The sequence below is a fragment of the Microtus ochrogaster genome, unplaced genomic scaffold (assembly GCF_000317375.1).
Source record: "Microtus ochrogaster isolate Prairie Vole_2 unplaced genomic scaffold, MicOch1.0 UNK80, whole genome shotgun sequence".
NCBI lineage: Eukaryota > Metazoa > Chordata > Mammalia > Rodentia > Cricetidae > Microtus > Microtus ochrogaster.
In genome coordinates this window covers 115,399-143,253 of record NW_004949178.1, presented here as the reverse complement: position 1 = coordinate 143,253, position 27,855 = coordinate 115,399, and the positions used below count along the sequence as shown (strand labels likewise).

The 27,855-nt window shown below is 49.9% G+C and overlaps 2 protein-coding genes and 1 long non-coding RNA gene across 3 annotated transcripts; 1 reads left to right on the top strand and 2 right to left on the bottom strand.

Moving 5' to 3' along the window:
- Positions 1 to 52: 52 nt before the first annotated feature.
- Positions 53 to 15,928, bottom strand: Adcy4 (adenylate cyclase 4). The gene is made up of 26 exons (XM_005370417.3): positions 15,853 to 15,928; positions 15,409 to 15,599; positions 13,750 to 13,947; positions 13,489 to 13,650; positions 12,593 to 12,742; positions 11,682 to 11,824; positions 11,386 to 11,497; positions 10,637 to 10,764; positions 10,344 to 10,502; positions 9,983 to 10,115; positions 9,636 to 9,809; positions 6,180 to 6,214; positions 5,993 to 6,079; positions 5,784 to 5,853; positions 5,245 to 5,342; positions 4,448 to 4,532; positions 4,201 to 4,338; positions 3,515 to 3,625; positions 3,098 to 3,282; positions 2,809 to 2,893; positions 2,289 to 2,447; positions 1,346 to 1,492; positions 960 to 1,067; positions 736 to 850; positions 328 to 452; positions 53 to 251 (listed from the first exon to the last, which is right to left on the bottom strand). Exons 2-26 carry the CDS (start codon positions 15,565 to 15,567, stop codon positions 105 to 107), a joined length of 3,213 nt encoding a protein of 1,070 aa, XP_005370474.1. The 5' UTR covers positions 15,568 to 15,599; positions 15,853 to 15,928; the 3' UTR covers positions 53 to 104.
- Positions 15,929 to 16,063: 135 nt separating this feature from the next.
- LOC113455660 lies at positions 16,064 to 17,734 on the top strand. The gene is made up of 5 exons (XR_003376657.1): positions 16,064 to 16,142; positions 16,319 to 16,451; positions 16,990 to 17,096; positions 17,337 to 17,481; positions 17,686 to 17,734. It is a non-coding gene; the product is annotated as an uncharacterized LOC113455660 (long non-coding RNA).
- On the bottom strand, positions 16,878 to 21,287 carry Ripk3 (receptor interacting serine/threonine kinase 3). Its single transcript, XM_005370416.3, has 10 exons — positions 20,480 to 21,287; positions 20,130 to 20,270; positions 19,708 to 20,017; positions 19,150 to 19,301; positions 18,983 to 19,029; positions 18,612 to 18,779; positions 18,466 to 18,533; positions 17,925 to 18,254; positions 17,753 to 17,804; positions 16,878 to 17,174 (listed from the first exon to the last, which is right to left on the bottom strand). Exons 1-10 carry the CDS (start codon positions 20,497 to 20,499, stop codon positions 17,014 to 17,016), a joined length of 1,449 nt encoding a protein of 482 aa, XP_005370473.1. The 5' UTR covers positions 20,500 to 21,287; the 3' UTR covers positions 16,878 to 17,013.
- Between the last annotated feature and the right edge of the window lie 6,568 nt (positions 21,288 to 27,855).

Here is a 27,855-nt window from a genome sequence, read left to right as displayed (position 1 = left end):
AGGAGGCGATTTCCAGCTACCTCAGCAGCTTCTGATCCATGGACTGATTCAGATGCCCAGCAAACGTTTTATTGAAGATCTTAGAGGAGGGGTTGCTGAGGTGCCTAGGGTGCTGAGGGAGATCCAGTTCTTGTCAGGTCTGTGTTCAGGAAGTACGTACAGAGTTGCCCTTTGCCTTTGACCTTGATGACACCCCGGCTGTAGCATATATACCCCAGGGATTGCAGGGCCCTCGCTGTCTCCTCGGTCACCTGCAATTGGAAGAGGGGTAAGGGAGCGTAGCCTTTCCGTGCTCCCTCCCCCACCCCTATGTCGTAGTTCTCTCACTTGGATCTTGCCAAGAACTCCTGTGCTCTCCATGCGGCTGGCCACATTCACTGTGTTCCCCCAGATGTCGTATTGTGGCTTCTGCGCCCCAATCACTCCTGCTACTACTGGTCCATGGTTCAACCCTGATAAGAAATATGGTAAGCAGGGACTTTGATGGGGGCGAACTTTGAAGAAGGAGATTAAAGGAGATGGTTTAGTAAGAGTCTTAGAGGTTGGTGGAGAGAGGATTGGGGAAGGAAAGGGAAGGGAAGGGTGAATCTCTTGCTCTCAGATAGTGGCCTTAAGCTTCAGGCTAGAGAGCAAGTCTGGAGGGAGGGTGTTCAGGGATGAGCTGGAAAGCAGCTAAGGAAGGTCTTAGGGAGGGGAGGGGAGGTACCACTTGCCCCAGCAAAGGAGGCCCCTCACCCACACGAAGGCGGAAGTTATTGAATGAGTGCTTGTTGATGATATCCAGCTTAGACCCCAGGGCCACTGCGAATTCCACCATGGTGCCCAGATGGCTGCAACTTCGATCGGCGTCCTGGTAAATGGGTCCACCCATCATGATGGGCAGAGAAATAAGTCCGGCTCATGAAAACGCCCACCAGTGGAAGCCCCCCAGGAGGGTTGACCGGAAGGGTTTGCTGTACCTGGTGTGTATCCTGTCCAGACGTGGCGTTTAAGCCTGTGGCTGCCATGTAGGTGCTGCCAATAGTTTTGATCTTCTCTACTCCACTGAACTTTGGCTTGGAGAGCAGCTGTAGAGAAAGAGGCTGTGTGTCCCCCTCTTGCTTTCACTACTCCTTCTCCAAAAGCCTGCCCAGGCCACTGGAGGCTAAAGGACCATGTAGGGCTGGAGACGGTGGTGGGAAGGAGGTAGTTGGCAGCGTGCAATGAAGGGGTAAAGCTCAGAGGACGGGGAGGGTTGGGGAGGTTGGGGAGTAGAAGTGGCCGAATGGTCAGGAGAGGAAAATGCGAGCAAGAGCTGGTGGGGGGGGAGGATCCAGAATTTGGAACATAGGGTCTTTTATTGCACCTCATCAAAATCAGCAATTATCTCATTGAGCAGCCGCAGACACTCCAGGCCCTCATGGTTGATGTTTGATTCAGAGTAGAATTCCTTAAAGTCGGGGACCGATGCGAAGAGGACACAAACGCATTCATACGACTGGTGGTAGAGATCCTGCGAACAGGAGGAGGGGAGACGCTTAGCCCCTGGGCCAGCAGCTTCAGTCCTCACCCAAGGGAATAAGTCTGAAGAGGGGTGAGCCAGAGAGCAGCTACTGCACGACTCAGGGTGTGAAGAGTAGGTAGAAAAGTGGCCCCATTTGCAAATTTGGAGTTAAACTTTTTGAATTAAATAAGTTTATTGGTTTTGTGTGTGTGTGTGTGTGTGTGTGTGTGTGCACGCCGAAGCATGTATGTAGCACTCAGAGGAGAACTTTCGGGAGTTAGTTGTCTCCTTCCACTTTTAGTGTGTTCCAGGCTATGAAGTATTCTTTACCCCCTGCGCCCTAGAGAACTGGATTTTTATTTTAATTAATTAAAATTTGTTTGAATGGACACATATGTCTAACAGCTACCATATAGGGTGTTGTAGAGCTACAGGGATGGATGGCGTGCTCTTTAGACCATTCCCACCACTATTTGACTCAGGCTTCCGAAAGGCGTGACATGGCCATGACTTGGAAAGATGCTTGCCTCCCCTCACTCCCACCCTCTGGCCATGGGTCTCCTGCATGGTAGGCAAGCTCTACCAGTGAGATATAAGCCCAGAAGTTGTTCTTTCTAAACACAAACTGCAAGCACAGATTTTGTGGCCACCAAGGACAAGGCCCAAGACTGTGCTCTGACAAGGCAGGGGCGTGGGTGACCACTAATCCACTGTCTGGGGATCCCAGAAAGGATGGGAGAAGACCCAAGATTCTTATCCAAGCTCAGTTGCATCTTGGCCTCTGGAGTATGGGGTTGGGAGTCACCTCATTGCGCCTGTTCTGGCCGATGAACTGAGGGGCCACGTGTGCCGGGAGTACATTCTCCAGGAGGAGCCGGGTCAGGTTCTCCATTGTCTCAGTCTCCTCCCGCTCCCGCCTCAGCTTCTTCTTCCACAGGAAGTCCAGGCGGCAGTAATACTCATTCTAGGGTGACAGAGCAGTGTCCCCAAGACTCCCAGCCAGTTTAGAGTTAAGGTTTAAGGTACAACTGTCCTGGAGGGAGGTGGCTTTTAAGATCTATTTCAAATTAGGTTATGCAGAACAAGCAACAGACATTGTTCATAGCCATGATTTTTCTTAGATTTGGGGACAGGAGAGGGGGTGCTGGTGAGAACCTGGGGGCTTAGAGAGGGAAGAAGTAAGAGTCGGAGCACTCTCTTGTAAGTTTCAAATGGACATACTACTCGGGCTCAGCCCTGAAGATGAGACAGAAAAGTTACCAATGTGAGAACCCAGCCTCAGCCATTCACACAGAGGCCCCAGAGGACCGAGCTGAGAGATATACCTGCCGAGCCAGGACAAGGAGCGTGAAGAAGAAGATGAAGAAGTAGATAGCTCCCATCAGTTTGGGTTCCTTCAGCACCCCTGGCCTGAGAGATCAGAATCAAGATTGTTGTTCCTTGCTCTGCCCCTTCCTGATGGCCTCCTTCCTGCTCCCAGTGCCCAAAGAGCCCTCAGCACCCCTCCCTTTTCCCTTGTGGGTGGTTCAAGTCTGCGAGGCAAGGACAGCTCTGTGTCCTGTCTTACTCACTCTCCCGAGGGCTTGTGCAGATGTGCCCTGTGAGTGTGCTTACCTGGAGTCCAAAGGGCTTTGATAAAGCTGGGCGATGAGGCAGTCGGACAACCAGGCGTAGGAGTGCAGAAATAGGGAAGAAGATGCCACCAGCCACAGCAGAAGTAGCAGCAGTTTCAGTTCAAAGCTCATGTGCAGAAAAACGGAGCAGGAGAGGAAACCCAGCACGCAGCAATGCATAGAGTACTGTGGGCCGGGCAACGCAGTCAGAAGCATCCTCTAGAGACCACTGGGAGAGTGCCCACAGCTCCTGTTCTCCCAGGTCACAGGGCATACAGGGCAAATTGGGATATCATTCATGAAAACAGACACTGGCTATGCCTACTGTCCTGGATGGAGTGTTCTTTAGCTTATGAGTTGGCAGACTGACGAGGAAGGGTATGGGGAGAGAGACTCAGGGCCGTACAGAAACACTCACCGGGATGCTGATGAGGGGCAGGGATCCTGGCAGCTCCCAGGAAGCATTGGAAGCCATGGAAGATGCATTGGAAGCCAGGAAAAGGCAGTCTGATGGCACTGGCAAGAAGAGCTGCAGAAGGAGATGGGTGGAGGGCAGGTGAACCCCTTGGGCTGTGACTGAGCAAGGAATGGCTTAGAACCAAACTCCTATAAAGAGGCATATTCTACTCCTTCTGACGGATGAGAGAGCTTCTGATGGGTCCTTACTGGGGAGGAGGGGCTGTGAGAGATGTCACGGATACTAGTATGTCATCAAACCGGTGTCAGTTTTTGTCAACTACTTAACCCTGTAAGCTGCCTTTCTTCCTTCCCTCTCTCTTTCTTTTTAATTTGTCAGGGAGATAACTCCTATTGAGTTCTAGGAACAATTATAAATTCTGTAACCTTCAGCCAAATAAGCTAAAAATGATGAGTGCCTACAGAGGAAAACGAAAGAACATTCAACGAAGTGTTAACAATGAGTATGTCTGGAGGGTAGGACACACACACACACACACACACACACACACACACACACACACACCTCCCAGCATCTTTTGGTCTTTTTTCAGCTGTCATTTTAGATCCAGGGATTCCCTTTCAACCCCACAGGTCCAGTATGTCCTGATGGTGGTAGATAGAAACCCCTCCCCCCTTTGTCCTCACCAGGCTGGCGATGGCCATGGTGAACACCAGGAGGATGGTGGCAGTGCCCAGCGCTACTCGAAGTCCTGGCCGTGTGGCCACCAGGACAGACAGTGCAGGCAGCCAGTGCAACATTTTGGGACCTTTCTGGACACACTTCTGTGGAAGGAGAACAGGTGTCATAACTACAGGGCCGGGGCTCCTTCTTCAGGCGAGGTCATGGCTAGGGCTCCAGCTTGTCACTCCCCCTTTTCCCAGACCTCCTTACCGTCAGGTGCTCAGAGAAGCAGACGAAGAGGAGGAGAAGGAAGAGGAGGAAGGTGATGCTATAGGTGATGGCCAGAGCTGGGGGCCTAAGAGAAGACAAGAGGGGGGCTTTGAAATGCCAGAATGAGCTCTGGGGAGGGGGCTGTGCTTGCCATCTGGTTGGGAGGTGGAGTTGGGGAAGGGAAGTAGTCTCAGGGATGCAGAGTAGCTGCTGAGGAAGGGCGTAATGTTCTGGTGTTCTGGGAACTAACTTAAGTCCAGAGCAGAGTTTCAGCAGAACAGGAACTGATAAAGTTGGAACAACATTGGAGGGAGCAGAGGATTCACAACCGTGGCCATGGCTGAATTAGCCTCTGGGCTGAAACTCTTTGACCTCTGAATGTTAAGTGAGACCTTATTCTTCCAAGCAGCGGCCTAGGTTTGAGAGTCTATATTATAACTCAATCATTTGCTGTGAGAGTTGGTCTTGTTGATGAGAACGCAATGCCCTTCGGGGGGATGTTGCTATTGTTCAAAGATATAGGCAATTGAAAGTGGTCTTGTATGTACAATGTTTTTCCAGTAGCGAGGACTAAACCTAAGGCCTCATTAAATGGATGCCTCTCTCTGCCACTCAGTTACCCTCCTAGCCCCAGGATGTACATAAAGATGAGGACTGTGATTACCTCCAGAGGATGTGGGTGAGTGTCTGAAACTCTGGGGAAGGTGCCAACCGAAGAAAGTGTAGGTCATGGGTCAGGAAGGGCAAAGGGTTCCGTATGGGAGAGCCAGTGCTGTTGTTGCCTGGCACCATCTCACCTGCTTGTCACCAGCATTTGGATAGTGAAGTTGCATAGAAACACCAGGAAGGTGCAGGCTGTGTAGTACTTGAAGGCAGGGAGTGCAGAGAGCCGATACTGGAAGCAAAGGGATCGATGGAGACAAGGTATTGGTGTTGTCCATGGCTGGGGAGGAAGCAAGCCTGGACAAGAGGTGGGTCTCTAGCCTCACCCTCCACCCCTCGGTTCGTCTATGTAGCCCCCACGCATTCTTCAAAGAGATGTCCCCACTCTTTTTATTGCCTACCCAGTACCTCAGCCTACAGATGACATTTTTTTTGTCATAACCTGGGTTGGCCTTGAACTCGGGATCCTTCTGCCTTCACTTCCTAAATGCTAGGTTTATGAGCATGTACCATGACCCCTGGCATGACTTTCCTAAGAGAGGCACAATCCCCTCATCCTAGGATTCAAAACTATGCAGACCTGGGAAAGACAGGTAGGGAGAGAAGTCCTAAGCCTTCCCAGGGCCAAGGGCCAAGGCTGGGAAATTTTTTGTTGCTCTGTTCTCCGTCCCACCTGCTTCTCCATCTCCGGATCTCTGAAGTACAGGGTCAGGAGGTTGAAGTCCTTCGACTGCTTCCACTGTCTGGTGTGAGGCGGGAGGTGGCGAGCACCACAGAGGATGGGGGAGGCCGGGGCAGAACAGGTGGAGGTGGTCGTGAGGGTCTTTCTCTAGGAAAGCTCCCCACTTCTCGCCAGCAACCCCAGCCCTCTGTTTTCCGTACTTCTGAGAGTTGAGCTGCTCGATGACCTGGAAGAACTTGGCGTCCCCAGTGTCCAGTTCATCATCTAGTCCCCGAGGGGCGCGACTCCTGCACAGTGGCAGCCAAGCCAGTTACCACACAGATCCTCAAAATTGCCCAGGGAGGATTCACCCAGTGAGCCCCACTGTCAAAGGTGAGGTTTCCTCACCGGTCCAGGCTCCGCTGGGTGCCGAAGGCCTTTTCCTGTTGAAAGAACACATGATGGGACTGTGGTGAGTAATCCCCTTCACGAAGACAGGCTGTACACCTAACTGACCATGTATGCCTGGCCTGGCTGCTTCTGCCGCTGCTAATGGCCCGCTTCCTACTCTGTACCAAATCCTACTGACCCAGCAAGGATCATTTCAAATTCTATTTCCTCCTAACTCTATAGACTTCCAGGGTCCTTAAAGTCTTTGCTGGCTCTTGGAGATCATCTATTTTTTTGTTTTTGTTTTTTGTTTTTCAAGACAGGGTATCTCTGTAGCTTTTGAGCCTGTCCTGGAACTAGTTCTTGTAGACCAGGCTGGCCTCAAAATCACAGAGATCCACCTGCCTCTGCCTCCCAAATGCTGGGATTAAAGGCATGTGCCACCACCGTCCGGCTGGAGATCATCTTTTAACTGGGCAATCCTTCATCCTATATTTGGGTGCCTGTTAGTTGTGTCTCCTTAAAGACTGCATATTCCAGGGCTGGGGAGATGGCTCAGTTGCTCTTCCAAAGGTTCTGAGTTCAAGTCTCAGTAACTATGTGGTGGCTCACAACCATCTAGTGGGATCTGATGCCCTCTACTGGCATAAAGTCATATATGCAGATAGAGCGCGCACATTCGTAAAATAAATAAATAAATCTAAAAAGACGGCAGATTCTAAAGGTAGGGACTTTCCCATGCACTCTTTTTTTTTTTTTGGTTTTTCGAGACAGGGTTTCTCTGTGGCTTTGGAGCCTGTCCTGGAACTAGCTCTGTAGACCAGGCTGGTCTCGAACTCACAGAGATCTGCCTGCCTCTGCCTCCCGAGTGCTGGGATTAAAGGCGTGCACCACCACCGCCCGGCTCCCATGCACTCTTGAATGTTAACAAATACATTGACTTGAATTGAAGCGACTATGCAGAAAATATTGATCCCTCTCTGACTCTTTGTTTGGTCAGCTATGCTGAGCTGAGAGTTGGCCAAGGTAGTTAACAAAGTACAGAGAAGAAAGAAAAGGAAGGGGATTCATCTTGATTATAGTCATACATTCTCTTCTTCACCAAAAGGCGCACACAATATATGTGAAGTTATAAAAATGGCCAGGTGTAAAAGAGCAATTACTGAGGGAGAAAGGGAATTTCTGTGCCCCCCAGACTGGTACAAGAAGTCTGTTGTCGCCGGGCGGTGGTGGCGCACGCTTTTAATCCCAGCACTCGGGAGGCAGAGGCAGGCGGATCTCTGTGAGTTCGAGACCAGCCTGGTCTACAGAGCTAGTTCCAGGACAGGCTCCAAAGCCACAGAGAAACCCTGTTTCGAAAAACAAAACAAAACAAAACAAACAAACAAACAAAAAAAGAAGTCTGTTGTCTGTTGACTATCCTTTCCTACCCTCCTTGGTTCATTTGATGATAACAGGATTACAAACAAACCCGGTGTACAGGAGAAGCAGAAGGGGAGAATAAGATACTCAGGCCAGGAGGATGGTAGAGCCTTGATATGAGCCTAGGGCTGCATATATGCCCAGGCCTAGCTTTTGTCAACCGACTCCCTTCTGCCTTACGGTACATGAAAGTAGTGGGGAAAAATCTACTTGTTTCTGTCTTTTCAAGAATTTTCTTAGTGACTGACACAGAAACATTCAAAAAACATGAGGGCTAGGTAGGTGTGGCAGCATGTGATTCCAGCACCCAGAAGGTCTGAGGCAGGAGGATGGCTTCCAGCTGGGCTATACAGTGAGGTCTTGTCTCAAGCAACAAAACAGTGCTAGGATCAATGTATGGGTAGAATTTTTCAGCACAGTGCTGCTCTACCACCCCAAAACCCCACAATGTTAAGAGTAAGCAGATGCGGGCCTGGAGAGATGGCTCAGAGGTTAAGAGCACTGGCTGCTCTTCTAGAGGTCTTGAGCAACCACACAACCATATGTAATGAGATCTGGTGCCTTCTTCTGGCATGCAGACATACACACAGGTAGAACACTGTATATAATAAATGAATAAATCTTTAAAAAATAAAGAAAGAATGAGTAAGCAGATGTTTGCCTAGAATACATGCAGCATTGGGTTTGATCCCGAGGGTGTAGTGGACCACATCTGTAATCTCCACTTGGGAGGTGGAGATCACAAACTCCAAGGACACCTTGGCTAGTGAGTTCAAAACCAGATTAGGACCCAAGAGACTGGGAGGAAGAGGGGAAGGAAGGGAAGGGGAGGGAGGGAGAGAGGGAGGGAGTAGATTCATTTTGGGAATCATTAATATTTGACTGAGTTCCTGGGTCTTCAGGGGTTAATTTCTGGGCTGATGAGGCCCTGCTGCAATCAAGAGATACCCTCAAGCAAGCTGTGTCTGTCTGCTCTCCCCACACTGAGCCTTCATAGTAGCCCTCCGGTGAGCCTTTCTATTGCGAGAATTGCACCCAAGCTTGTCTCGTGATCTCTGAGCTTGTGACAGACTCCACACAACATTCCTTCTGCATCACGGAGACCTCATTTTGCAATAGGGTGTGGGCTCTTGGAGTCTTACTTTCTCTTCCTCCTGCTCATTTAACCACGCCCCCTTTTTAAAAACCCATTTGACCTCTTCCTGCACTAGACTGACTTTTGGAATCCTTCCTAGAGCTACTGCTGCCAATGTCCCCCTCATGCCCACTGCTTACTGAGATCTAGAACTGTTTCTGCTGGATTGAAAAGGAAGGAGAGAGGATGGAATCCGGAAGTCTCTGAAGATGCCTCAGAAATCCAGCCAGGTAGAGCCAACACCGCTGGGGGGGGGGAGTGTCAGGACGGTGGCTGCAGTATGAGAAAGTGGGAGCAGATGTGAGAAAGAGGGGGTGATGGGGAGAGTAGGCTGAAATACAAGCCTAGGCGAGAGAGATTTAAGAGCCTTCGCGACAGGTGGGTCACAGGTTAGCTCTAAGTCTTACATATAGGCTCACCAGTGACAGGCCCTGTTCTAGCTTCACCCAGACAAGCTGTAAGCCCACTTCTTCCCTTCTGCCACCGCTTTGCCTGCTTGCGACGTCTTTCTTCTCAAGGCCATGAGCAAATCCCCTGCCACTTCGTTTAAAGCCAACTTAACTTTGGGAAGGATGAAAGTACGGAATTGTAGTAACAGATCTTGACAGAGGCATTTGCTGGCGGGATGGGTGTGCCGAGTCTGGAGGAAGTGGGGTTACCTATTTCCTTTGGGTGGCAGGGGAAGGGAAGATTGAGGTGCATTGGGCATGGTGACGGGATCTTTCATTATCTCTGAGGTGAGCTGGGAGGGAAGAAGAGGTCTGAACCACTGACCGGGGCAACCAGGCAGTTCAAGGCTGTCACACATTACCAAGTGATTCATTGGGGGGGGGGGCAGGGAGCCTGGGAGTGGAGCCTCGTGACAGTGGAGGCCGTTTTTCCTCAGGCACAGGGGATTATAACGGAAGTGTACATACCGGAAGTGGAGTGGAGGTGGATAGAGGGCTGTCAACATGGCTTAGGTGGGCGAAAGGCTTGGCTGCACCCCAAGACTCCAGATAACGAGTCATCAGTAGTGACGGGCGCATCTTGTGTCCCTCCACAGAAGACAGTAATCCTTTTGCAGTGATCTTCTCATCTTCCTCCTCAGCCTGGGACATGTGAAGTCTGAGAGTAAAAATGAGGGATTTCCCTACTCTCCCACGCCACGCCGCTTATAGGCTTGTCCCGTGGCAACTCAATTTCTGGCATAGAAGGAAAGGCTGGTCTTGCTGACTAGGTGGTTTGCTTGGTCCACTCTGCGGGGTCCAAGATGGGCTTTTACCCGAGGATCGATGACCAGGTATGTAGGTTCGCCTAGCTCCCGAAGGTGTGGGTCTCGGTGTTCCATGTCTGCATTCTCCACAGCATACGCCCCTGCCAGCAGAGCCAGGGTAGCCCCTGTGATATGCACTCTCCTGGAAGGAAGAAGCAGTGAAAGTCAGGAGGGACAGCCTCGAAACCTTCAATTTCTTTCAAAAACCATTCCCAGACCTGTGCCTTCAAGAAGGGCCCCATGTCACAGGAAGTGCCTCCCAACAACCGCCAATCTCCCCAAACTTGTCTTAGAGACTGTAAACAGAGGAGTGGCAAGTGGAAGAGCCAATTGACCTTTTGTTGTAGCTGCTCCAAGCTCCACGTCTTACCCTGGCACGCCGCCAGCTTCCATGTGATTGGCCAATGTGACGTCATGGGACCAGACATCATACTGCCACTTCTGTAGCCCGATGACTCCACAGAGCACACTGCCCGAGTGCACGCCCACACGCATGTTGATGTCCACACCAGTGGCTACCCGAATTTTCCTGAGCCGGGTGTAGGACAAGCTTAGTCCTGCCCAGCTCCTCCTTTTCTCAAGGAGTACTGTGTCATCCTGCCTCCCACATTCCCTCCAACAGCCGTGTCTCTGAATTTCTCCTGCTCGCACCCCCAAACTGACCTGATGGCCCGGCACATGTCCAGTCCCATGCGCACGCAGTTGATGGCGTGGTCCGGCAGCGAGAGTGGCAGCCCGGAGACGCAGTAGTAACAGTCTCCCAGGATCTTGATCCGCATGCATTCGTGCTCCTGGGAGTGTGTGTGTGGGTGTATGGAGGAACCTGGTTAGAGGCCAGAGGGGTAGGAGGGAGTTGGGAAAGGTGGGGAGTAACTGAGGTATTCCTGAAGAACTTCTGGGATTGAAAGTGTCTGGGTCAGATCTATGGCCTCCCTTGGAAGGGGGACTGACTGAGGTCTCCTGTACAAGGTTTTTAGCAGAAGGAATAATCAAAGGCTGGAAGGTCTATGGTTCTCCCCAGTTTGGGTATATGTAGGGTACATTCATATCGGTCTATGATAATAGTGTCAGGATTGGGGGACATAGAGGCAAGACCCCAAGCTAGGATGTCTGATTAGGTGCTAAGGTGAGTTGTCCAAAGCAGAAATTTCTCCCAGAAGGGCCGCCCAAGATCAGAATGCCTGAAAATCTCGGTGCATATCCAGAGGCTTTATGCTAGGGATGTCTGTAAAGTCATGGAGAGGTCTCTCGGGAATGGTTACAATTTCCTGAGTGGGATCCTACTTCTACTGCAGTATCTGGGAGCTTGGCCTGTGATGTAAGACTTCTTAGAAGATGGGGTGCTTTCCTTGCAAGAGGGTCCCAGCTGGTGGTATTTGAGGGCCCCTGGGTGGGGAGGGAAACCCTCTGACCTTGGCAATTTGGTCGAACTTGCCGAAGAGCTCGTTGAGCATAAGCACCAGCTCTTTAGGGGAGCACTCGCTGGCTAGCCGTGTGAAGCCCACGATGTCGGCATACAGCACACTGCATAGGGCGAAGCGTGTTAATGGGGCCAGGGCTGCAGCTCAGGGTCCCTCCCCTAACAGGGCCAGGCTGCAGTTCAGGGTCCCTCCCCCCCAGTGGGGCCAGGGCTGCAGCTCAGGCAGGGTCCCTCCCCTAAAGGGGCCAGGCTGCAGCTCAGGGTCCCTCCTGGCTTCCTTTCTCCTACCTGACTCCTTGGTGCCTCTTGACATACAAGCTGTGGAAGTTGTTCTCTGGCCGTGACACTTGCACCGTCTGCAGCCGGGCCATGATCTCGGCTTTCATCTCTTGGGCCAGGTAGGCAGGAAGGATGGACAAGAGGAGGTGCTCCTGGAAAAAGTCCCTACGATGACACCCCTTCTACCCTCCTGTGCCCTGTAACCAAGAGCCTCAGCCCTTCCAATTTCTCAGGCTCCCACACATTGCATCTACCCACTGGTATGTATGAGCCCCAACATATCCAGTCCATCTCGCACGACTCCTGGATCCCAAACTGTCTTGGTTGCTTAGGGACTGAACTCAGTATCAACATCTAAACTTGAAATCTTCCTTTAATAACTTTTATCATCATTATTATCCTTATTTGTTATTATTATTTTGAGACGGTATCTTACTATGCAGCCCTGTCTGGCCTGGAACTCACTATCTAAACCAGAGTGGCCTCAGACTCACAGATATAGGTCTGCCTTAGCCTCCCAAGAGCAGGGATGAAAGGTGTGTGCCACCAGCCACCAAACCTGGCTAAAATTTAATTTTACTATCATTGCACGATGCGTGTGTATGTGGGCGCATGGGCCACAGTGTATGGGTGGAGGTCAGAAGACAGCTTAGTGGAGACAGTTATCTCCAGCTACCTTTATGCAGGCTCCAGGAATTGAACTCATGCCTTCAGGCTTGTGCAGCAAGAGTCTCACCTCTCAGCTGTCTCACTGGGCTTCAATTTCAACCTAGCAATGCTCTTCCAGGGGTGAGTGATAGTCACATTTCATACAAAAGAGGAAAAAGGCAAACAAATAACCCAAACCCATCCACTAGGAAGGTGCTAGAAAACTGTTCTCTCTGAGCTGCGTCCTCTTCCCTCCCTTAGGTCCTCCTGACCTGATGCTTTTTCTCCGTGTCCAACCTCCGGCGTGAGTGCAGGGAGCTGAGAGCCTCCCGGAATGTGGCCCGCAGTGCTCGCTCCATCAGGGCCTTGTGGTATGCTCCCACCACGTTCCCACACAGGAACAACACGGCGTTTGCTGCCAACTGTGGGTAAAGGCCAGACTTGGAGAGTACACTACCCAGTGGGGCTGGGAATTTTATCTGTATCGTTCAAGTGAGTTCCAAGAACAGGATGAAGAGAGTCTGGCTCTGCAGTGAGGGACCTAAGTATCTCGGGGACGATTGGTCCCGCACTATGACATCCATGGGGTTGAGCGGGTGCCTTTCCTCCTCTATGCGCTCTGCTGTAGACACTTGGCTGCTGGGCTAACCTGGTCACTCGGGTCTAGCTAGATGTCTTGCATGTATATTTCCTCTCTGAGAATATTATTCTATCACGTTCACCTCCTGAGCCCACTCCACCTGCAAGACACTACTCAAGTTAGGATCGCATGCTCCACTTTTCCCTTCAGTACCTGTGGGAGAATCACGACTGATTTCCCCATGACTATAGCGCCCTCTTCTGGTAAAGGCGGGCATGGTGCACCCATCTACCAGCTCCAAGAGGTCCCTATAGGAGGTTTATCTGTGTTGGATTCTGCACTCAAAGTTGAGCCCTGCCGTGGAGTTCCAGCTCAGCAAATGCTCAGAGGATTTTTATCAGGGGTTGAGCCGGCTGTAGACTATTACCTGCACTCTTGCTTTTTTGTTTCTTTTTTTTTTTTTTGAGACAGGGTTTCTCTATGTAAAAATCTTGGCTATCCTGGAACTCGCTTTGTGAATCAGGCTGCCTCTGCCCAGTGCCGGGATTAAAGGCGTAGGTCACCACCCAGTGACTGTTGCATTTTTACCTGCGGTAGCAGAGCCCTCTGTGAGTCAGGCTGCCACCCAAGGTACAGTCCAAGGACCAGCAGATGTGAGAGTGATGAGGTGAGGCCCGCAACAGCCGCATCCCGCATGCCCAAGGGCAACATGGCATACACGGTGAAGATGAGGAAGAGGAAAAATGACACCTGGAGAAGGGTGTGGGAAGCCGAAGGCCTGGGTTTCACCGCACAGGGCCTGAGTTTGGGGTCCCTATTCCCCTGCTTCTTAACTGTGATTCTCCTCACCTGGTCCCAGGCCCTCACCACACCCCCAGTGAACAGGAATCCATGGCCTAGCGCGAGGAGCGCAGCCCATATGAGGCCGGAAAGAGGTCGTGTCCAGCGCTGCAGTTGCTGCTCCCGGGAAGCCAGCCCCAAGAGCAGAGAGAAGCCGCCCAAACCACACAGCACCGTTGTCAGGAAGCTTGGGTCTGAGGTCAGCTCCTGTGGATGAAGGATGCATGAAGCAGGACTGGGGAAGGATGGCTTTGGAATTGTCACAAGGTGAGACGGAGCAAGTTAGACGCCGTTCAGATCTGCTCTGTAAAGTGTCTTCAACACATGCACACAGAGAAAACAGGGCTGCTGGGGAGGCACTGTGGGGAAGGGGGTTTGCCACCAAGCCTGATGATCTAGTTCAGTTCTCAGAATCCATGAGGTGAGAGAAGAGAACTCACGCCTTCGAGCTGTCCTTTGACCTCCACATGCGTGCATTCATGTCCACACACGAACATCCCCCGCCCCGCACACACACAACACCCACATACAGCTGAATAAATGAAAAAAAAAAAAAAAACAGGACCAGACTGCTTGTGTTTTCACATTTGATTGAACCATAAGAAATTGCTGAAACCCTACTGGTTTTACCCACGAAGCCCAGCAGTCTCACGTGGTAATGGCTCCTGCCCTCTTTCTAAATCTCAGTTTTGTTGTTGTTGTTGTTGTTTTTTCTTTTTTTAATTGTTTGCTCTTTCAGGTTTGAGGCAGGATGTCAAGGAGCTTGGACTGGCCTCCAACTCTCCGTGCTGTGATCCCAGACTTGCTTGGCTAGTCCCACAGTTCTTACCGCTTAAAGGGGAAACTGTAGCAGGTGCTTGGCATTCGGAGTGAATATCACCCAAATGGCCAATTTGCTCAGGAGGATCCTCCTTCCTCAAGCCATGCGCTAACTTCACAAATATTTACCTAGGCAGCCCAAGTTTCCGCAATTCCTTGCCACCCGAGCTCCGAGATCTGAATACCTGCTTTCCCACTAACCCAGAAGCCCCAGTCACAGTCCCTACCCTTTATTCCCTCGTTTTTCTGAATTTGGGGTAACAAGGATTAGCAATACTCAGTCCCTTTTCCCACGTTGGCTCCGAAGAGTGAAAGGAAAACCCGGAACAGAATATTTCAAATTTGGGATTGAAAACCCCCTTCCTGCCCAATATGAAAGTGGAAAAAAGATTTTTGGTGGAGGAAGGAGGGTAACTAAGCCACATCGATGAAAATTGCCTCTTGGAAGTCTGTGGGTACAGCTAACAGCCCCACATTCCCAAACCTGGAGAGAAAAAGTCAGGAAATGAATTCCCCTAGGGATGTGAGTAGAGTTTCCTCTCTGGAAAACTGGAAAATCCGGTGTTGGATTTACCGTAGAACCAGTAGAACAGTGAGATGCATCCGGGACACATTTACCTCCCAGGATAGACCTAGGGAACAAACCTTGAGGGAGGAGGGTTTGGTCACATGTGCCCAGAGTCACAACAATTCATGACGGGTCAATGCTTCTTTTCCGGTTCCCAGCAAAGGCGTTATTAACTAAAAGACCCCGCAAATCCCAGTCCTTCAAATAGTCCCAGCCCGAGGCCAGCTCCCCCCCACCCCCGCCCCTAGAGCAGGCTCCCGCACCTAGCCCATCTCTCTCACCCTGCCGCTGGCCCAGGCGACGGCTGGCAGTGCCACCAGCGTGCAGAGCACGATGACCAGAAGCAATAGTAGCAGTGGGTACTGTTGGCTCAGGCTGTAGTAGGTCTCGTAGAAGAGATCTTCGCTGGGAGGCGGCCGGGGACTGAAGAGGCGGGCCATGGTCTCCCCCGCCCTAGCCCGGAGCCCCTGCCCTGGGAACCGAGTTAATAAACCCCACTGCGCTTTTCTTCCTCTCTCGGAGCCACTCTGACCCCAGCCCCTTTTGGAAGCAATAGGATTTCCTGCCAGGTCTCCCTCAAAGGGCTCCAGCTGAATGTGACAGGGCTTCTTGATCCTTCCCACAAATCAGACCGTGGTAGTGTCCTAGCAAAAATCTCACTGGAGGGACAGGAGTTGAACCTAACGAGAAGGTGCCCCAGAATCTCCCTCAACCCATTAACTCACTGCTCTGTGTCAAGCTCCTGAAGTTCTCTCAGCAAAGCTAGGCCTCGGGAGGGAGCCTAGGTGGGTGGGCTGGCTGCAGCTCACTAGTGTGAGCCGGCTTGCTAGTGGCTCAGGGCCGAGGGCGACTGGCACTTCCCTCTTGGCGCCAAGGCCCCCTCCCACTTCCCCACGATACAGTCCGGCCCCTTCCCGTGCGGAGCGGACTCCCCTGGCTGCCTCCTGTGCTCAGACTGTGTTTTTTAACAACCACCTCCCCTCTTTCTTCAGGTGGTCTGTGGGAGACACACGAGGTAATGGAGAGGATTAAGAGGGCTGTGTCAAGATACAGTATTTGGAAATGGGGAGGCTGGGAAGGCTGGAAGTCATGCCTGGCAGAACGTGGGAGGAGTGCTGTCCTGGTACCAGCTGGGGCTGGGGTGCGGGTGAGGACAGAAAGACAATTTCCTTTCCACTTTTGATCCCTCAGGTGTGTCGAAGTGTGAACTCTCCAAACTCCAGCCTTCTCTATAGCTCCTTGGGTTGGTGCTCCTCTTCGTTGGACATAGTTATCAATCCTTGGACTCAGAGAATCAAAAATGCTCCCATGCCTAGAAGGCAAGGTGCGTGAAGTCTGTGCAGTGGGAGTCTGGATGGTCTAGAGAGCCTGGGGCACCTTTGAATTTCCAAAGACCCTCCTTCACCAGGGCCCCAAGCCCAGTGCTCAAAATCCAGGAGAAAGAGGGAGTGGCGACTGTTATCCCCGTCAGTTCAGCCTTAGGGTGGCGCCAGTACTGAGCTCCGGAGGAAGAGCTCCACCCTGAGACTGGCGCACCAGAGAGCCAAGGCTCTGCAATTCCTTCCTGCCACCGGCTGGGCCTTGACCTTATATGCCAAGAGGTTGCCTATAACTAGTCCCCAGAGCCCCCCTTCCTGCTTCGGCCAGGCGGCAGCACCATCTCCTCTTCCCTCCCCCACCTCAGACTCACTCATAGTTAACATATTGTGTTTATTGACTTTTGGGAAATAGGTCAAAAATCGGTTTGGGTGTAGGTCTAAATGCTCTCAAAGAATATTGGGGAGCACAGAAAGTGGCAATGATCGTCTTAGTCGTTCCGGGATCCTTACAATGTGCTTTAATTTCCTCTATACTGGCTTCAGGCTCCTGCGGGTATTCTCCGAAATCTACTCATGGAGGGGCTGCCAGCCCCTGCCCCTGCCGCGCTGTGCTGGGCTCTTCTTGGGTAAAGCAGTTCTCGGTAGCACTGGTAAGCAGCTGCCTGCCATGTAGTTGTTGTTTCCAATCTGCACTCCACAACAGTTCTTGAAGGTAACAGACTGTGACCCTTTGAAAGAAAAGGAGGTGGTAATGGGAAGATTCAGTGGTTAGAAAGAAGCGTTTAACAAGCACTTTGGGGAGAGGGGCAGCAGCGACACCTTGTGTTCACCCTGGGGAGTGCAAATGCAGGGTCTTAGCCTGCTAGTGACTGTGAGCTGGGCCTCTCCAGAGTTAGAAGAAGCTGAAGAGGAATAGCGTCTGCTGTTTGGGTGTCTTTGATGGAAGACCCTCTGGATTGCCTTAGCAATAAAGGAACTGTAAAGGCGCATGGATCTTGTGCTGGGAAGAGACAGCATACTCCAGGGAAAAACCAGGTTATGTATGACTTCAGTGGGATCTTCACCTAATGGATATCAGGTTCTTCATGTCAGGTTCCCCAGCCTTGGGCTGGGACTATTTGAAGGACTGGGATTTTCAGGGCCTTTTAGTTAATAATAACCCAACCAATGAGAAGGGTTGGGTTAGATGATCTCTAGTCCCTTCTTTCCCCCTCTGAGGTATCTCGACTCTATCTATAGGTGTTGAAGAAGAAGGTCATGGGAAAGTAAAGCAGGGGGAGAGCAATAGAGGTTGAAGAATGGGTACCTGCTGTTGGATTTGGCCCTGGAGCCCAGGAGGTATCTTGTCTTTCATCTCCCTGCAAACAGCACAGAGTTCTCAGGCTTTCTATTCAAGAGGCTAGTTCCATCACTGTGGACCTCTCAACCCCAGCTTTTCCCTGGTAAGGGGGCATACTCTAGTCTTGCCAATGTCTCACCTGATTCCTTTGGGGGTGAGGACCAGGAGCCTCAGGGAAGTTTGGGCTGGGTGTTGGGCCTCTGGAGGGTAGAGTGTGTGGCATTTGGGGAGTTCCAGCCCCTGTATCTGAAGATGTCGCTGCTGTTGTGGCACGCCCAATTGGTTCTTGCTGTTCTCTTCTCTCTGTAAGGCTTATGCCTTCTTCAGGAACTGGTCTGGAGCCCCTGTCCAGATGCAGGTTGTCTAGCATGTCAGAAACTGAGCTTTCCCCAGGGTCATTCATTTCTGTACCTCTCTGGTCTGACAACTTTCTGCTGCGGTTTCTGTGCGGAGACAGATACTGCTTCACCTGCACAGACAAGAGTTGGGGAGCCAGAGTAAGTACCAGGGATGATCTGCTGAGTCTGTTACCTGGAGACTCAGGGGTAGGTTGGGGTGGGTGGGGATGATGGTCAAGGATTAAAGAATGGTGACCGGCGAAGATACATCAGAAAGTCAAAGGGGTCACATGTGCTGTACCTGACTAGCTCCTGGGTGGGAAGGCGGTTTTGGAAACATACCTCGGAGACAGCAGCATCTACCTTGTCCTCTACCAGGCGGTAGGTTTCATTTGTTTTTGGTTGGCAATCTGAAAGACATCAGAGTGAGTGGCATGCAAGCAGGACAAGCTTCCTGATCCTAGTTGCTAGAGAAACCCCCAACTCACCCTGGAAGGTTGGCCTGTCCTTGGGCTCAGAACTCCAGCAGCGCATCAGTAACTCCTTCAGCACTTCCAAGCCAGGAGTCTCAGGGCTGGGGGGAGGCAACTCTGCCAATGGGGGTCGAATCTGCCTTTCACAAACTGCGTCACGAACTAGTGATGTTTGGTCTACCACTGGAGTGGGGGGGGGATGATAACAATAAAGGATCCATGATATGAGGTCACAGCCCATGGACAGAAGCTGGGAGTGTCAGCCCAGGGAGAGGTGGGGTGGGAAGAGGGCAGCTGAGTAGGAAAAATGGTAAGAGGCAGGGCTCAGGGCTTTAGGTGCTTCTGGCACCTGGGGTAAGAGTCTCAGAGTCTCTCCAGAGTCTTACACTCAGCTTCTCTTCCAGCCAGCACAGCCCACGCAAGGATCCCAAAGCTGCACAGAAACAAAATGGAGGCTTAGCTGGCCCCTGGAAAGACCGCTTTTCCAGGCCATATCCTTTAGAAGGGCCCAAATAGTATAGAAATTTGGGATGTTTTGGACTGGATAGCTTACCTGTAGATGTCACTGGCTGGGGAAGCAGGCCGGTTGACATTAACCAATAGCTCTGGGGCCAAGTAAGCTAGGGTACCCCCTGAATCCCTGGACCTGGACCCTGACCCTGACTGTGACCCTTCCTGAAATGTGGACAGGCCAAAATCTGCTAGCTGCAAGGGAAAGGAAGAGGGAGGTATTAGATGAAGGGGCCAGACGTTCTTCAGAATTTCCCCCCTCTCTCCTCCAGGAGATGCAGCCTCAGCTTTTTGAAGGTGGTCTTGGAGGACCAGAGGGAAAGTGGAGTCAGTGAGACTCAAGGAGGAGATCTAAGATGCTGATGGGCAGGCTTGGCTCTAGGTGTGTCAGAATTTCTGGGATAAGTCAACCTGGATCCATGGGGGTGGGGGGGCTTTGTGGAATAGGCTTATGGGACTGACCCCGGTGGGTAAGGAGGGCCTCTGTCACCTGGTATGACTGACTAGAGATAAAATTCCTAGTTGACCTGGGCAGTCTTGTATTCAGAGGGACAGATATTCAACATGTTCCAAGCTTGCAGTAGGGTGTAGATGGGCTGACCTTGGCGTGGAGCTCTGGATCCAGCAGGACATTGGAAGGCTTGAGGTCCCGGTGCAGGAGCACTGGGTTCAAGCTATGCAAGTAACACATCCCTAGCACCACTTCATGCAGCAGGCGACAGAGGAGCGGCCAGGGTCGAGGACACGCGCTCTGTAGCAGCCCTGCGAGGGAGCCGTTCTCCATGAAGACTGTCACCAGAGCCGGCCCAGATATGTAATCCCACTCGAGGTCCTCGGTGACCCCAAGCAGGAGCAGCACGTACTGGCTACGCAGATTCGCCATAGCTTTCACCTCCCTGGATATCGCCTTCCTACACTCCAAAAGGGAGTCACAGTCACAGTTGGGTCATACCCTGGAAGGATATCCCCCCCCCCCCCGCCTTGCCCCTTGATCAGATCCTGCCTACATCTGGGGTCACTCACGAGTTCACGATCTTGACTGCCACATCATGGCCCCAAGTTCTGTGTTGTGCCCGGAACACTGTACCAAATCCGCCATAGCCCACAAACTTTGGGTTCATCAGTTCATCACAGGGTACAAGAGAGGCCGAGGCACCATAGTTCCTGAGGGAAGGTTCTCATCCAGTAGGGGAGCCCGTCAACACATTCTCGGTCTCCCAAGTTCCGCGGCTGAGCGTGAGCAGCGTGTCACCCTCCCCCTGCGGCCCACCCAGCCCCCAGCTTTGTCCCCTGCCTCAGCAAAGGCGCCCTCTGGGTGTGTCCCCCGGTATCCTGTGTGGCTGTGCGGGAGACTGAGGATCCATGGCACTCACCATAACTTGGCAGAAGACATCAGGAGTTAGCGGCTTCCAGGAGTTATGTGCACAGAAAGCGGGAACGACGGTGACAGCTGGGGGTTTGGGTTGAGAGGAAGACAGCGCCTGCAAAGGGAGTGATCTATTGGATCACGGAGGTCCAGGCCCCGAATTCCACTTCCCAGGACGTTCACCCAACCCTACTTTGAATGAGTGATCGAATAACTTCCTTCTTAAACGAGGTCCCGCCCCCTGGGGTGGAGCAAACGAAAACTTAGGGCTGTTCATTTCTGTGCACCTGCCTCGAACTGTTTCCACAGGAGTAACTGGGCATTGGGTGTGTCACAAAAAAGGAAGGAAGGAAGGAAGGAAGGAAGGAAGGAAGGAAGGAAGGAAGGAAAAATTCTCACCACCCAGGAACGCACAATTGGCTCTCCACAACAGCCCAGTCTCTCTTGGAACTAACTCTGTGTTCCCAGCTCCATCACCTGCCTAATTGGGTTGAAGGGAGAATGAAAACTTTATGGTCTTAGACTCAGCTCTTCTAAGATCACGGGCAATGCTTCTAATAAGGCTTGCCTTGGGTCAGGTACACATAACGTCTTCCTTAATCTCGGATCAACCTTATTTACCTTTCTATAGACCAGGAAACACAAGCACTTACAGCTTAAGTACCTTGGTCAAGTAAGTATGGAAATAGCTTAGAACCTGGCTCTTCTTCACCAACCTAGCCCATATTTATTTATTTAAAAAAAATTTTTTTTTGAGACAGGTTCTCTCTACGTAGCCCCAGATGGTCTAGAATTTGCTAGATAGACCAGGCAGACCTCAGACTTACAGAGGGCCATCTGCTTCTGCCTCTAAAGTAAGTTCTGGGGTTAAAGGTGTATGCCACCATGTTTGGCTTATTTATTTTTAAAATTTATTTCTGTGTGTGCACATCCATGTATGTGGGGGTGGGATGCATGTAATGGTGTGTGTACGGAGGCCAGAGGACAGCCTCTGGTGTCTGAGATGTTCTCTGCTGTGTGGAGCAACGCTAGCCAGCCTGTGGAGGTTCCGGGATTCTCCTGTCTCTGCCTTTCATCTTACTGTAGGAATACTGGGATGACAGGCATGGACTACTGTCCCCAGTTTCACTTGGGGTGTAGGGATTTGAATTCAGGTCCTCATGCATTCATGACAAGAGCTTTACCCACTAAGCTGTCCCTTCCCTCAAGCTCAAGCTAGTTTATTTTTTGCAAATGCCGCAGGCGATATAAGTCTGCCTGTGGTGCAGGTGACTGAAGAAGGTGTGACGCTTGTAGCGCTGCACTGGAGGGGCCCCTCCCTGAATTCCTGCTCAAGTCATTATTAATTGCTCTTCTTGCTGATGGAAGCCCTTGGCACTGGTCGGGACTTGTCTGCTCTGTGAACTGCTCTGTGGAGCTGGAGGGCTCAAGATCTATCCCAGGGCATTGCAATCAGGCTAAGTGTGCTAGCCCTGCCACAGACTACTGCCATTGCGGCGTCCATTGCGCAGATGCGACCGACTTGGGGCTTCCCACTCTTTCCCGTGCATGGCCCCTCCTGCATGCAAATACTCTGATTCGTGTTCCTGATAAGCATATACTCTGGATGAAGGCTTTTCAAGACTCCGGAGTGCCAGAGCACTGGGTAACAGGAATGGTGGTGCAGTTTTAACACCAGTATTTAGGAGGCAGAAGCAGGTAGACCTCTAGGGCCAGCCTGGTCTACATAAGGAGTTCCAGGCTAGCTAAGGCTTCATAGCAACATCTTGTCTCAAAATATATAAGTCAAAAAGAATTTTAGGTAGGGGCTGGAGGTAGCGGGTGCTCTTCCAGAGAACCCAGGCTTGATTCTCAGTGTCCACATGGTGGCGCACAACTGTATTTAACTACAGTTCCAGGGGATCTTACATCCTCTTCTGTCCTCTGCAGGCACCAGCATGCTTGTGGTCACAGACATGTATGCAGACAAAAGGCTTATACACATAAGAATAAATCTAAAAAAGAACCGAAAGTAGACAAATAAGCCTGTATTTTATCACTCCATGGCATGGTTGTGGCTGGAGGCTGAAAAACTGAACAGTGAGCCCTACCATTCAGCCTTTTACAGGAAAATCCAATCCCAAGCCAGCACCTTGGAACAACTTCACAGTTACTCCCCATTCCTTCCTCCCAGCCCCCATAAACCGCTGCAGTTCTCTCTCTCTGTAAGTCCGAACACTTCAGGTACCTCATAAAAGAGGAACAATGTGCCATTGATCTTTGCATGACTATGTTACCTCATTCAGCACAGTATCTCCAAGGTTCATTATCTTATGGGATGTTTCTGAATTTTATTAAGGTTAAATATCGGTAAAGGTTGGAAATATTCCGGCATGCTGTATACTGCAGCTTTCTACCCGTTTGCCCGTTCTGAGCATTTGGGCAGTTTTCTCTTCCGGACCCCGAGGATGATGGCGCTGTGTAGGTTGCCGTGCAATAGCTGTCTGAACGCTGCTAGGCTTATTTCAGACACAGGGCTACAAGTGGAAGTGCTCTCGGCAGATTCTGCTTGGCGTGAGACAGCCATCCTTCTCGCCAACATGGGTTTGGGAAGATGTTCACTGCCTTGGCTTGAACATGCTGGAGAACTTCCTCTTATTGCTACATCTCAGAATTTCTGAAATCTTAGTTTACGTCTGTTAGGAATTTCTTTTTTTCCCCCTTTTCCTTTTCTTCTTCCTTTAAAATATCTATTTATTATGTATACAATATTCTGTGTATATGCCTGCAGGCCAAAAGAGGGCACCAGACCTCATCACAGATGGTTGTGAGCCACCATGTGGTTGCTGGGAATTGAACTCAGGACCTTTGGAAGAGCGGGCAATGCTCTTAACCACTGAGCCATCTCTTCAGCCCTGTTAGGAATTTCTTAGTCTGTTGGAGATGAAGTTTGTTTTCACTATTTTCCAAACGTCATCTTTTCACTCCTTGGAAAAAAAATAGTTTCAGTGGATATATGATTCCCTTTTTCCATTTTTTTCATTTCTAGCGTGATTCCAAGTTTATGTATGCTAAACCTCCTTGCTCCTTACACTAGACTTTCCTATAGCCTTGCCCATCTTTGCTGCATTAAAAGGAGACCTTTTTCAGGGGACCAATTTATTATTCAGCTGGGTCTCTGTTTAAGCCAGCTTTGCAATTTTAGTAGTTACACAAATTTTTGGTTGATGCCTTCCTAATCTATCTGGGAATTAAAGAAATGTTTTCTTGCTTTTTTAAATTTTTTAAATATCTTCTAGAGATGAATGGTAATAATAGCAACAATGGGAATGTACTTAGTGTATATTTTAGATGCTTAAAATGACAACTTTTATGCTACACATATTTTACAAATAAAAAGGATCCAGTAAAGATAAATTTCTTGTGTCAGAAAGGAGATTCAGGGACTGGAAAATGTAGCTTGATTGGTAGAGGGCCGGCCTATTGTGCTGTAGACCCTGAGTTGGATCCCCAGTATGTGTATAAACCAGGAGTGGGTGCACACCTGTAATCCCATAATCACTGCACTCTAGAGATGGTGGAAGGAGGCTCAGAAGTTCAAGGTTATTTTTAATTACATAGTGAATTTAAGGGCAAGCTGGCAACATGAGACTTTCCCTCAAAATAAAAACAAAAAGAGAAGGGTATATGAAGATATATTAATAAATATTTAACTATTTATATTAATAAGCATTTAGCTGTGTGTAGATGTTAAATCTTACTGGGATTTTAAAGGCATGGTTGTGCCTTTAATCCCAGCACTCAGGAGGCATAGGCAAGAGGATCTCTCTGTGAGTTTGAGGCCAGCCTGGTCTGCAGAGTGAGTTCCAGAACAGCCAGAGTTATGTAAGGAGATTCTGTCTCAAATAAAAAAAAAAAGAAAGGAAGGAAGGAAGAAAAGAAAGAATGAAAGAAGGATGGAAAGGAAGAAAGAGGAAAAGAAAGACAGGAGAGAAAAGAAAAGAAAGCCGGGTGGGTGGTGGTGGTGCACACCTTTAATGCCAGCATTAGGGAGGCAGAGGTAGGCGGATCTCTGTGAGTTCAAGGCCAGTCTGGCCTACAAAATGAGTTCTAGGTCAGCCAGGACTGTTAGACAGAGAAACCTTGTCTCGAAAAACAAAACTAAAAATTCCTTTTAACTGAAGAAAAAAGAAACAGTATAAAACTGGGATTGGTAACATGTGCTTGTGGTGACACCATTGTGAAGGTCCAGGCAGGAAGATGAGGAATCCAGGGTCGTCTTCTTGATAACTCCCAAATTTGAAGCCAGCCTGAGCTACAGAGTGAGAGAGTTTGTCTCAAAAAATAGAGCATAAAAGAAAAGAAATAATAGAAGAAAAGAAGTACGTATAAACCTATTTAGAAAAATACCTGCATGAGAAATAGATATGTTTACCTGTAAGAAGGAACCAAACTACGTGATTTTGAACAAAACATCCATCTTGAATAGGGGGTCAAATAAAGTTTAAGCTCTCAAGACCTCCCCAGAACTCCCTGGGTAACACTGATATCCTGGTTGGCGGAACAATGTTCCTAGAGAAGCCTCTATCCTTGAATCCTGACTGGTGGAAAACGGAACTGTAACTTGTCTCAGGTGTTTGTGGGGTTTCTGCTTAAATACTTGCTGAGATGAACGTTCGGGTACACAGTCAGTTCTGACTCTGACCTGCTGTCCCTGGGTGGTCAGTTTTTGCTGTTCTTTTGATAAAGATTCTCTTTGCATGGGCCCTTTTGTGTTTGGGTCATTTTGGATCTTTTTGGACCCTTCAACAGGCCTAACACTAGAGAGGCTGAGGATGGTGAAGTTGAGGCTAGCCTGGAGTATGTGATGTGATTCTGTCTCATTCAAATAGAAATATGTTCAAAGGAGCCTGGCGATGGTGGCGCACGCCTTTAATCCCAGCACTCGGGAGGCGGAGGCAGGCGGATCTCTGTGACTTCGAGACCAGCCTGGTCTACAGAGCTAGTTCCAGGACAGGCTCCAAAGCCACAGAGAAACCCTGTCTCGAAAAAAACAAAAAACAAAACAAAAAAAAAGAAATATGCTCAAAGGAGCCATTCGTGGGTAGGGGGTTCATAGGTTACATAGGTGGCTCACAGATGATTTTAATTTTCTTGTATTTCATGGTTTGTTTTTTGTTTATTTTTTGAGAGAGGGTTTCTCTGCCTACCCCTGACTGTCCTGGAACGCTAGACCAGGCTGGTCTTGAACTCAGAGATCCACCTGCCTCTGCCTCTCAAGTTCTAGAATTAAAGCCACCTCCTCCCAACTTTGTCTTTATTTATTTATTTATTTATTTATTTATTTATTTATTTATTTATTTATTTATTTATAGGATTTGTTTAGAAGAGGCAGAAGGAGGTGTCTAATCCCCTGGATTAAAGTCACAGACTGGTGTGAGCCACTCAACTTGGTTGTTGGGAACCAGACTCTGGTTCTCTGGAAGAGCAACAAGTACTCTTAGCTACTACATTGATGTGGGGTTTCCCTCTGTATGCTGTGATTACCATTAATGAATAAAGAACTGCTTTGAGCCTATGGCAGGGAAGAACAGAGCTAGGTGGGGAAAACTAAAGTGAATGCTGGGAGAAAGGAGGCAGAGTCAGAGAGACACCATGTAGCCCCACTGGAGACAGATGCCGGAACTTTAGCTGGTAAGCTGCAGGCACGTGGCGATACGCAGGTTCATAGAAATGGGTTAAATTAATATGTAAGAGCCAATAAGAAGCTAGAGCTAATGGGCCAAGCAGTGATTTAATTAATACAGTTTCTGTGTGATTATTTCGGGGCTAAACAGCCGGGAACCAACAAGCAGCCCTCCCTGCAACAAGTCATCTCTCCAGGCCCGTACAATCTTATTTAAATCTTCATTTTCTAATTTTTCTGAGAGGAGTCCATGGAATGACCCTGAATTGCAGCCTCCTGATTTCCCCTGGGACACATCTGGCGAGGAAGCAGCTTCCCTCTCCTCCCTACACAACTCTTAGGGAGCCTTTGCTGTTCAGATGTGGACCTAACTGAAATGAGCAGGGGAGTTTGCCTATGCTAAAAGTCTGATAGGGACAAACTTGGCGGTCTGTGGGTGTGCGTGGGTGTGATTCCAGGCCAGGAGGATGTTGTGAGCCAACAAGGAAGACCCACACAGTCAACTTACTTTCTGTTTTCTTTCTGCCCAGGCACCCATGACCACATTATCATCAACAGTGGAAGAAGTGCTGTGTGTTTCATAGTTGATAGCTCAAAAAGCGCTGTCACAGCCAATCGCTACAGACGTGAGGTTGGACATACTGCAGATGAGGAAATAGGAAACCCCCTGACTTTTTTCTTTGGTTTGCATGTAAACAGAGTGCTAAGGAGCCTTTTTTTATGGTTGCAGGACAGGTCCTTCTGTCTGGCCAAAGATTGCTTCAGCTCAGGGTTCCCTTCACACTACCTTAACTGCCGGAAACAAGCCCTCACCAGAAAGGGAGAAATATCCACAGGTGGAAAAAAAAACCAAAACAACCATGACAAAAACTGCCCCTTTGGGGAACTAGGCTGCATTTGGAGAAGTCCCAAAGCAAACCCAGAGTCTGGACAGAAAAAAAACGCTGGGGTGAGTTTCTGCCTGGAAAGAAACCTCACCCACTATTGCTCTGCTTTCCCTTTCCCTTGGGCTGCTTTCTTGTAGAAGCCCCTCCAGGGCTGAAGGTAAGGCCTTCTGCACATGAGAGCCCCCTCTTGTTTTTCTGTGTTGCATCTGAGATACCGTCACAAAGAACCACACAGCCACTGGGTCATGTGCCAGCTGTGCTTCCTGTCTCAGTAAAGTAGAACCCTCGCATCTCTCCTGTTTACTCATGGAAAGGAGTGTGGATTGTGTCCTAATGAATTCTACTCACAGAACCCAAGTCTTTTATCTGAATGGACCCTTAAGTCAAGGGTACTGGGAAAGGGAACTTACTTCAGTTCTTTATTAGTGTGGGGAGGCTGAAAGCATTTTTGGGTGAGTGCTGGAGAGATAGCTAAGTAGTTAGGAGCATGGGCTGCATTTGCAGAGGACCCGAGTTTGAGTCACAGCACCCAGGGGGAAGCTTACAACTGCCTCTGATTTCAGTTCCAGGATCCGACACCTTCCACTAGCCAGCCACCTGTGGGCACTGCATGTACCCACCTGGTACACATGTGTACACCCAGCTAAGCACTTGTTCATCTGAAGTAAAAATAAAGCAAAACAAAACATCTTAAAACACTGCGAGCAGCTATAACTGCTGTGTCTGTATGAGTACTTGTGAGCAGCTATAACTGTGTGTATAGGAGTACTTGTGAGCAGCTATCACCTCTGTGTCTGTAGGAGTACTGTGAGCAGCTATAACTGCTCTGTC